Source organism: Dama dama, chromosome 5 (genome assembly GCF_033118175.1).
Source record: "Dama dama isolate Ldn47 chromosome 5, ASM3311817v1, whole genome shotgun sequence".
NCBI lineage: Eukaryota > Metazoa > Chordata > Mammalia > Artiodactyla > Cervidae > Dama > Dama dama.
In genome coordinates, this window is record NC_083685.1 from 113,387,295 (window position 1) to 113,397,944 (window position 10,650).

Genomic DNA, 10,650 nt, shown 5'->3' on the forward strand with positions numbered 1-10,650 from the left:
ACAAAGACAAAATTCTTCAAGGTGGCACCCAGTGGCTGGGGTTTGGCAAACCCTGGTAACCTCCATAAGCCTCCTTCCTTGGTCAGGCGGCTGCCCTGCCCTCTTGCCCTAGTCAGACTCCTCCTTGATTGTTCAAGACCCCGCAGAGCGCCAGAGCCACCTCTGGGGCCCCTGCGCCCTTCTGAAACCGGCCTTGGCAGTAGATTAGACATGCAGCCACCCTTTATCTCGGCCTCGTGACTCTCGCTAGTGGGTTCCGTCACCGCCCCCCCCAAAGGGGCGGGGGATACTGTCAGCGCCGCCCTCTGACCCATGGCCAGACCCGCGCCCCCGCTCCCAACCCCGTCGTCGCACCGCCCCGACGGCCCAGCCCCACCCCCCTGCAGGTTAAGAGGCTCCTGAAGGCAGGAGCTCCTGACAGACGGTCACTTGTGGGGGGGCGATCCGGTCTGGTTGTCATGGCGACGGTGCGGCTGGCCTGGGCCCTGTGGGCCGCGCCTGCGGGCGGGAGGCTCCGGGGCCCCCGAGGCACCGGGAGCGCCCGGAGGCTGAGCTGCGGCGCACGGCGGCAGGCGACCAGGGGTACCAGCCCGGGACGCCGGCTCAGTACAGCTTGGGGGCCGGCCCAGCTAGCCCAAGAGGAGGCCGAGGGAGCCAAGGACGACGTCCATCCGTCTGCAGCAGAGGAGCCGTTGTGGACGCCGCCCCCCGCGCCTCCGGTGCCCCCCGATTCCCCGGGGCCCCCCGCCGGCCGCTCGCCGCTGCAGCGAGACATCCAGACCTTCCTGAACCAGTGTGGGGCCAGTCCCGGGGAGGCGCGCCACTGGCTCACACAGTTCCAGGCCTGCCATCACTCCGCCGACAGGCCCTTCGCCGTCATCGAGGTGAGCCGAGCCCGGCGTCGGCTGGGTCACAGACCGGGGGTGGGGGCTGTGTGCCGATGTGTCGCCGGGCCTGGCAGGATGGGCCGTCGATTGGGGAGAGGAACCAGGAGGGGGATCAACGGAGCCCTAACGAGCGCCCGGGACTGGGAGAGGCCGAGGCCCTCGAAAAGCCTGGCTCCCAGCCCGGGTGAGGAGTCGGGGGTCTCCAACCCGTGGAATATGATGCGCCAGAGTAGTCCTCCCACCCTAGGCACAGTTAGGGGATCAGTTGGCCACTGGGGAACCTGGAGAGAAGCCGCCTGCGTCACCCCTCCCCCTAAGGTGTCCTAGAGTCCAAGGTCGCAGGGAGGAGCCGAGAGAGGAACGCTACTGTGAGATAAGAGGATGATGGCAAGACCCAACGGGGCAAAGGGCAGAGCAGGTGGGCGCAGGTGACCAGAAATGGGGTCTGATAACTCCTGGACAGGATGGGGACCCCCCCCCCCCCAGAGGGGACCGTGAGGACCAGGCTGGAGGAACAAGCGAGTGAGGAAGGAGTCAGGGTGGGCGTCGTGCCCCCTGAACGCCCATGCCTCCGCAGGTGGAGGAGGAGGTGGTCAAGTGCCCGAAGGCCGTATCCAGCCTGGCCTTCGCCCTGGCGTTCCTGCAGCGCATGGACATGAAGCCGTTGGTGGTCTTAGGGCTGCCTGCTCCCACGGCGCCCTCGGGCTGTCTTTCCTTCTGGGAGGCCAAGGCACAGCTCGCCCAGAGATGCAAGGTGTTGGTGGACGCCCTGCGGCACAATGCGGCCGCCGCCGTGCCTTTTTTTGGCGGTGGGTCTGTGCTGAGCGCTGCTGAGCCAGCCCCTCACGCCAGGTGAGTGCCGACTTTGCCTGTCCCAGCGTCCTCGGATCACGCCGCTCAGCCCGCGCAGCCCCAGCCCCGCGGGGCCTGGAGGCGATCTCCTTGAGCCCCGCGTCTGGCCCACAGCTACGGCGGCATCGTCTCCGTGGAGACCGATCTGCTCCAGTGGTGCCTGGAGTCCGGAAGCATCCCCATCCTGTGTCCCATTGGGGAGACCGCCGCGCGCCGCTCGGTGCTCCTGGACTCGCTGGAGGTGACCGCGTCTCTGGCTAAGGCGCTGCGGCCCACCAAAATCATCTTCCTCAACACCACAGGCGGCCTGCACGACGGCAGTCAAAAGGTGTGTCTCCTCCTTTGGGGCTCCAGTCCCTGCGCCTCCGCGCCTCCGCTGAGCATCTCTCTTGGGGCTCCTGCATGCCTCCCTTTTGGGCCCCAGAGTCAGTCTCTCCGAAGCCGCATGGGTCGGGAATGGAGTGTCAGGGAGGGATTCAGCCTACGGTGTTCAGATCTGAGCCCTCTCTGGCGGAGGACTCCGGGAGGAAGTAAGGAAAAGGGGTTAAGTGAGAAGAGGTCCGTAGGGCGGGGACGCAGTCCTAGTGCGGCTGCAGGTCGGAGGCTCACCCCCTAGTCCGGGACACAGGTCCTGAGTAACGTGAACCTGCCCGCCGACCTGGACCTGGTGACCAATGCCGACTGGGTGGGCACTAAAGAACGCCAGCAGATTCGGCTCATCGTGGACATACTCAGTCGCCTGCCCCATCACTCCTCCGCCGTCATCACCGCCGCCAGCATGTTGCTCACAGAGCTCTTCAGCAACAAGGGTGAGGGCGAGGGCAGGGGCGCGCCGGTGTTTGGCGTTGAGGGGGGGGGGGCGGGGGGGGGGGGCAGGAGAAGCCACAGTAAAGGCTTCCCGCCCTTGCCAAACCTAGGGGAGGTTTGCAAGGAGGTGGACCGGCCTGGGCTGCAACTTGGGTGGAACTAGGGAGGTGGGCGGGACTTGGCTGGGTGGGAGGAACCACAGACCCAGCGGACCCCAGTGGAATGGGTAGCTCAGCTGGTAAAGAATCTGCCTGCAAGGCAGGAGACCCCGGTTCGATTCCTCGGTCGGGAAGATACCCTGCAGAAGGGATAGGCTACCCACTCCAATATTCTCGGGCTTCCTGGTGGCTCAGACGGTAAAGAATCCGCCTGCAATGCGGGAGACCTGGGTTTGGAAGATCCCCTGGAGAGGGCATGGCAACCTATTCCAGTATTCTTGCCTGGAGAATCCCCATGTACAGAAGAGCCTGGCGGGCTACCTCCAAGGGGTCGCAAAGTGTTGGACACGCACAGCACAGGAGAGGTGGGCGGGGCCAGGAGCCGGGTGGGCAGGGATGGTCGGGACTAGGGGAAGTAGGTGGAACCACAGGTGAGGGGGGGAATTCGAGGGACGAACTGCCTAGGAAAAGCATCTCCCTGAGTGAAAAGCACAGACAAGTCTATGCAGACCATAGGAAGCATCTCATTGTGGAGAGCTCCCAAGAAGGTACTTGTCCCACCAGCCACCTTCCTGTCTGGAACCTCCACCAGGCTGCGCAAATGTAGGAGTGGAGGGGACCTGGATCTTGGACTGAACGAACCCCTCCTCCTTCGTCCCACCCCCAGGTTCGGGGACGCTGTTCAAGACCGGCGAGCGGACGCTGCGAGTGCGCTGCCTGGACAGCCTGGACCAGGGCCGCCTCGTGAACCTGGTCAATGCCAGCTTCGGCAAAAAGCTCCGGGACGACTACTTGGCCTCGTTGCGCCCAAGGCTGCACTCTATCTACTTCTCTGAGGGGTGAGCCTGAGGCCCCAGAGGGCAGGGGCCACGGGACACGCCGGAGAGCTTTGGGTCAAGAAGAGGTCCCAGCCTGCCTCTCCCCCGCTGCGCCAGGTACAATGCGGCAGCCATTCTGACCACGGAGCCGGTACTGGGGGGCACCCCGTATCTAGACAAGTTTGTGGTGAGCTCCAGCCGCCAGGGCCAAGGCTCCGGCCAGATGCTGTGGGCGTGCCTGCGGCGGGATCTGAAGACGCTTTTCTGGCGCTCCCGGGTCACCAACCCCATCAATCCCTGGTAGGTTCTGCCCTTTCTGGCGCCCCTCTCCAGTTCTCACCAGCCATGCCGGGGATCCACCGGCCTGGAAGGTTGGGCCTCCCCTTTCATTAGCCACCCCCCCTCCCCCATGAGAGATGGCCCGCTCAGTGCGGGCCCCACGTTCCCCAGGGAGCAGACCACACACGAAGCCTGAGATTTCCCTAGAGGCAGAGCACACTTAACTCTGCTTTGTCCTCTTAAGGTAGATGCCTTGAAGACAGTCTGCACCGGGCACACAGCCTGCCTCTCCCAGGGTCTGGAGAAATTCAGCCCCTTACCATTTTAGTCCAGGCCCAGTTGCCAAGCTCTGACCCCAGAGCTCTGACCCTATTGCATCTCCAGTGGGACACCCCCTCCTCTCTTTCCTTCTGCAGTTATCCCCTCATTCCCTCACTACTCTGTTCTGCGGGCACCAAGAACAGAACAAGGACCCCTCCCCGGGCTGCACAACCAAGGCAGTGTGGAGAGGAAAAGGCGGCCTCACTCTAACCCTCCTAGTTGTGTGACTCTGGCTAGTTATCTAACTTCTCTGAGCCTTAGCTGCTCCTCTGTGAAAAGAGCATAACACCAGGCTATTGACTGGTGCTATGAGAATAAAATCAGATTACAAACCTTAGGTCCTAGCAGTGTGTTCAGCATATACACACATACCCCAGAGATGTTACCAGTTTGGTTCCAGACCGCCACTATAAAGTGAATATTGCAATGAAGCAAATCACATGAATTTTTTGGTTTCCTGGTATATATGAATGTTTACACTATTTTGTAGCCTGTTAAGTGTGAAATAGCATTATGTCTAAAAAAACAAATGTACATACTCAAATTTAAAATAGTTTTATTGCTAAAAACTGCTAACCATCACTTGAGCCTTGAGTGAGCAGTCATCTTTTTGCTGGTGGAGGGTTTGAAATATTTCAAGAATTACCAAAATGCAACAAAGAGACATGAAGTGAGCAAACGTCTGTTGGAAAAATGACACTGATAGACTTGCTCCACACAGGGTTTCTGCAAACATTCAATTTGTAAAAAACATAGTTATCTGCAAAGCACAACATGCCAAGTCACTTCAGTCATGTCTCTTTGCAACCCTACGGACGGTAGCCTGCCAGGATCTGTCCTTAGGATTCTCCAGGCAGGAATATCGGAGTGGGTTGCCATACCCTCCTCCAGGGGATCCTCCAGACCCAGGGATTGAACCCAGGTCTCATGTCTCCAGCACTCGCAGGCGGGTTCCTTACCACTAGTGCCACCTTAGTGAAACACAAAACGTGGTATGCCGATAGTAGGTTCTCAATAAATGAACCAGGGAGTAGTGAGCCCTGGCCTTGCCTAAAACCTATCTCCCAACCCCACCAGGTACTTCAAACACAGCGATGGCAGCTTCTCCAACAAGCAGTGGATCTTCTTCTGGTTTGGCCTGGCCGATATTCGGGACTCTTATGAGCTGGTCAACCATGCCAAGGGGCTACCAGACTCCTTCTGCAAGCCAGCTTCTGACCCAGGCAGCTGACCCTCTCTACCAGCCCTTCAGGCCCTGGGACAGCCAGTGTGGACTAAAGGCCATGCCTGCTGGAGGAGACCCAAGGCAGCCACAGGCCGGACCAGACATGCTGGCTGAGTGAACTGCAGAAGCAGCAGCAGCTGTTACTCTACCTGCCCAGAGAAGGGGACCCAAGGGAGGACAAGCACAGGAAGGAAAAGGGCCTGCCCAAGACCCCCTACTTGCTCCAAAGCCACAACCAGATGGCCCTGAATTTCCAGTCTAGGAAATCTGGAGGGAGGAGGGTGCCCTTGCCTTTAAGGGCTCTACTCAAGGCTGAGGGTGGACCAGTGTCTTTGACCACTGTGCTGTTTTGAGGCTTCCTTGCCCAAAATATCACCCACATCTGCCTTATATTCCACCATTCATTTTAATTCCTTCGGGTCTTGCAGCTTCTCAGGAGGCCTTGATTAAAATGCAAGTACTTGTCTGAAAGTCAGCTCACACTTGAAAGGAAATTAGCACTGACCCTCTGGGAGCAACGTCTTGAGGGCTGGGGAACCACGGGACTCCTAGAGGGAAGAGGAGAGCTACATGAGGCCGAGGGCCCGAGACGAATGCTGCCACCACCTCCCTCAGCCAACTGTCAGCAGCCCCCAGAGGGGCTTCCCTACCCCTTAGTGAGGAAACGTCTTCCATTCCACAAACCAGACTGACAGCAGCCCCATCTCCCTTGCCAGGCAGGGCTCAGAGCCAAGCCCAGACTCGGAGGTCTTCCCCTTGGTCCCCCTGGAGGTTGTCTCCATCTTTGCAGAAGCAGGACATCTCAGACAGGCAAAGAGTCCAAAGCCTGTGGTTGCATTTGACATTTCTGACCCCTACGATGTGCCAGGCTCCACACTGGCTGCTGAGGCTACCTTCTGTCAGGAGGTGTGTGGATGTGTAGGGAGGGACCAGGGGCTGTTGAGAGACCAACCCCCCCAGAGCAGCCTGTCTTCCCTGAGGAGAGGGGTGGCGTCGAGTACACAACTGGGTGTGCGCTTTAGGCAGACCTGGCCTGGAATCCAGTTCTGTGGCTTCAGGCTAGCGGCTCAACCTTCTCTGAGCCTCCATTTCCTCACCTGTAAAATGAAAGTTCCTCGGCCTCAGAGTGGACCCTTAATCAGTCCGCTCCCTCTAGCTGCCCTCGCCAAAGATTTCTCTGAAAGGAGCTGGCACCAAATGGCGAGGAAAAGACAAGCCACGAGGGGGACTGAGTGAAAGGTCAAAGCATGTACTGCAGGGAGCGTTTGCAGACTCGAAAAAAGAGCCCCAGGACAGGGGAAAGGTCACGGGCGGGTCAAGGTGGGGCTTACCCGGGTATGGGCTTTCAAGAAACCCAAGATCAATCCCAGCCAATGGCAAAGTGCCCCGTGGGGAGAACAGAGAAGCAAAGCCAAACGTCTATATAAAATGTTTAATTTTGGAGGACTGTGTGGTCTGGTGTTTGGGAGGGCACTCACCCACAGCAGGCCAACCACGGAGCTGGAAACAGAAGGCCAGAGGCAGGAAGCTGGCCACTGCCTGCCCCACCCCTGCACACTCCAGAGTAGACTGGGGCCTGCTCTGCCCTCAAGGTGGGTGACAGCTAGTGCCGTGTCTGCTCCTGGCACACCCTGAGAGCCCACGACTTCTGCAGTGCCCGGCCCCTCTACTCCACCTGGGCCTGATCCATGTGTCAATACATACACTCGGTCTCAGTCTCAGAAAAGCACTGCAGAGCCTAGCTGCATCTGCCAGGCTCAAAGCGGGATCTTTCACACTGGCTCACTTCTGATTCTTGTCTTCCTCCCTCTGTCTCCCACTCTCAGTGTCCCCTGCCCTCACCCCCCACCCCCATAGCCCTGCCTTACTCCGTTTCCTGGGACAGGAGACCCAGGAGAACAGCTGGCCTCAGCTCTCCTCAGAACAAACAGGAAAAAGGAACCCGTAGGGCAGTCATCAGGGCTCCCACCCCACCAAGGCCTGAGCCCAGGAACTGGGGAAGAGACCTGCCTCTTGCCAACATACACACACATGCACATAACACAAAGGATCAAACAAACAGACCAAAAAGCATAAATAAACATAACTGGGCCAGCAAGGAGGAATGGAGGGTGGCCTTCAGTGGCTCCCTGCACCCATTCTCAGACTCCCGCTGCACAACTCAGCCGTCAGTGGCCAAGATGACAGCGGCCCCGAAGATGCCCACACTCTCTCCAAGGAGCTTCATCTGGTTCCAGAACTCAACGCGTCGTGTGTTGTGCCAGTAGGCCACATTGCCGTCAATGAGCAGCATGACCGGGGGCAGCAGGACAGCCAAGATCTGGGCAGCCAGGGTCACGTAGTAGCCCGACAGGAAGGCCAGGGCCAGGACGCCATAGAGCACGAAGAAGAGCTGGACCATCAGCTCCCCGCCAGGGAGATGGTTCAGATACGCCAGCCGGTCCTCCTTGCTGTGCTGCAGCGAGTAGGCCTAGAGACACACCGTCCTCTGAGGCCCTGAATAGGCTAAGAAGCCTATTCTGGGAAGGCCACCCCTGAAATGCAAGACAGCCCCTACCAGGTGGGCTGTGGACTCCCCTCTCAAGACCTGGGGCTTTCTGAAAGGAAGGCCCCTGTGTCTCCCCTCGGACGAGGGAGCTCCGTGAGGTCAGGGTCTGTCTCTCCTGACCCTGGGGGCTCAGAAGGAAAGAGGGTCCACAATCAGACTGGGGCTCTCACCTCTGAATACAGTGCTCTGCACATGGGAGATGGTGCTCTGTATCTAAGATGAAGCTAAGTGACTTGGGGCCCATTGACATTCCCTTCCACATTGGCCCCACTCCCAGTACCAGGGAGGATGTAACTGGCTCTGCCAGGCAGCCCCATCAGCTCTAAGTGGCAGAGCCCCAGGTGTACCCTGAACTCTACCAAACCTCTTCTTTGTCCCCTCTCTGTCCTCTGGGGGGTGAAGCCAAGAGGCCCTCTTGTCCTCCTGGCTCTCAGGCTTGGGACTGAACGGTCAATCCACCCTCTTCTCTCCCCTGGTGGCAATAATGTTGGAAGAAGGGACTGTCAGCCAGGTCTCAGGCACTTGAAAGTCCCCCAAGGCCCAGAAGCTGGAGGGGGCAACTGCTGGGAGTTAAGCCCTCAGGAACTACATGCAAGCCTCGTTCTGTCCACCTCCCTGGGTTCTGCCAGGCACCAGGTCTCGGGTCACAGCTCACTCTCAGTAAAGCACCTCCAGTCGACAATCCCCCAACCTACCACACAGACGAGGTAGATGCCCAGGAAGACCTGGCCGGTGGACTGGAGGGAACGGCTGCGGGGTTTCCGACGGTACAGCTCCCCAGCACCGCTGGCCAGCACAAGAAAGCCACCAATGATGGCAACTGTGCGTGAGTACATACGGACCTAGGCCAAGGCGAGGGGACCCTGATCAGAAACTGAAGCCATTGCACTTCTCCTGGCTGCCCCAAGCGCAGAACTGCCCATCTCTACACATCCCAGTTCATCTGATGAACCCTCTTACCATTACCATGGGCAGGTAGAGCAGAAAAAGATAATTCTTTTTATCAGAAGTGGAAATTGAGGCCCAGAGGAGTAATAAACTTGTCCAAGGTCCTATACAAAGTGGCAGAACCCAGATACCAAGCACTGCCCGTCTCCCCATCCCCAGGTCTGCACATTCAAAATTCAATATTCTTTCTGCCATAGAGTATACTCTGTTCCCCAAACTAACCAATGATCTCACTGTCCAGTAGCTATTCTCACACCTGCCTCCCCTAATTGACTCCCAGTCCATTCCCTGCGGGTAATGCCTTGGTCCAGGCTCATCTCCAAGCCTGTAGTGCCTGGCACAGGTCCTTGAATCTACAGGGTTAAAGGCTGCCCTCTGATTAGATAAATTTCATAAAATCTGATGGGTGGACTAGGTACTCTCTAAAATTCCTTTCGCCCCTGTTCTGATAACTAAACTAACGGTGTAGAGTTCTGGGAACCAGGTGACCTGGGTTCTGGTCCCACCTGTAATGCTAACTGTGGTGTAATTTTGGGAAAGTCTGTTTCCCATCTCTGGACCTCAATTTCTGCACTCTGAGGGGGAGGTTTGCTGGTCTCTAAGGTCCTTCCATTCTTGTGGTCTGTAATAACCGTTACAAACCAAGGGGTTCAACCTTCCCAGGCTTCGCACTGTGCTCCTGGCTAGTACCAGGCAATGTCCAGCTGACCCAGACACCGGCTCCACCGGCACTACAGCCAAGTCCCGCCTAGGGGCGAGGTGCTCACCTTCAGCCAGTCCCCGTAGTGGACGTAGCCCCCGACGTAGGCGGCATAGGTGCTAATGGCAAGCTGGAGTGCGGCCCCCAGCGCGAACCAGCGCCGCTTCACTCCAAAGGACATGAAGCTAGCGCACAGCACGGCCGCCCCCATGTCGAAGTACAGGTAGGGTACTGGGATGTCGGGCTTCCTGCGAGTAGGGAAGGGGGAAGGAACGAGGACAGAGTGAAGCACAGGATAAAGCGGGAAGAAGAGCCTTGAGACCCCTCGGGCTTCCGCAAGCTCCACTGCTTCTCCAAACCTGAGCCCCCTCTCATGGCTAGGACCCCCCCACTACGCTCGATGCCCACCATGCTCCGGATCAGAGTCCCTAACAAGTCCGAGGTCCCAGTTCCTCCCAGTCCAAAGGTCCCAACTTCTAGGCCGCAACTTCTTCCCCACCTCACCGCACCCCCGTTCCTGGGACGGGCCGGACCGCCCCCACCGCGTTCGGCGACCGCACGGACCCGCTCACCGGCGCGCCTCGGCCCTCTCAGCATACAGCATGAGCTGGCTGAAGCAGCCCCAAAAGGGGCAGCGTGTAAGCAACACAGAACCCAACTGCATGATCAGCTGCAACATCCACCGTCGCGAACCCATCTTCGACGCCATCTTGAGAAAGGGCAGTCCGCCGCAGCCTCACCCGGCGGCCAGGGAGGCCGGCGCGAGGATGCGACGCGCAACTTCCGGGTCTCGCGGATTTTTTTCCCCTCCACTTCCGTCGGGAAACAAAGCTCTCACTCTCTAGTTCTGGACTGAAGAAAGTATTGTAGCTGCAGGGTTCCGTTATTCTTTCTGCCCAAGGAGGCTCAAGAGCCCTTTCTTATAGCTGCAAAATTGAAAACTAGAGTAGAGGAAGGAATAGTAAGCGAACTAGCCTTTGAATACAGCTAAACCTGGGCTCCAACTCTAACGCAACTCTGTGACTTTCAACATATCTCCTATATTTCCCAAGATTCATCTGGGAAACTGGAATGACATCGACGACACACGGTTGTGAAGTTTAAATG

The 10,650-nt window shown here is 58.4% G+C and overlaps 2 protein-coding genes across 2 annotated transcripts; one reads left to right on the forward strand and one right to left on the reverse strand.

Moving 5' to 3' along the window:
- The first annotated feature begins 434 nt into the window (after positions 1–434).
- NAGS (N-acetylglutamate synthase) lies at positions 435–5,353 on the forward strand. Its single transcript, XM_061144162.1, has 7 exons — positions 435–884; positions 1,465–1,739; positions 1,854–2,067; positions 2,368–2,548; positions 3,372–3,543; positions 3,640–3,822; positions 5,200–5,353. Exons 1-7 carry the CDS (start codon positions 459–461, stop codon positions 5,351–5,353), a joined length of 1,605 nt encoding a protein of 534 aa, XP_061000145.1. The 5' UTR covers positions 435–458.
- Positions 5,354–6,765: 1,412 nt separating this feature from the next.
- Positions 6,766–10,306, reverse strand: TMEM101 (transmembrane protein 101). The gene is made up of 4 exons (XM_061144163.1): positions 10,116–10,306; positions 9,611–9,791; positions 8,591–8,737; positions 6,766–7,817 (listed from the first exon to the last, which is right to left on the reverse strand). The coding sequence occupies exons 1-4, from the start codon at positions 10,250–10,252 to the stop codon at positions 7,509–7,511; spliced, it is 774 nt and encodes a 257-aa protein (XP_061000146.1). The 5' UTR covers positions 10,253–10,306; the 3' UTR covers positions 6,766–7,508.
- Positions 10,307–10,650: the final 344 nt, after the last annotated feature.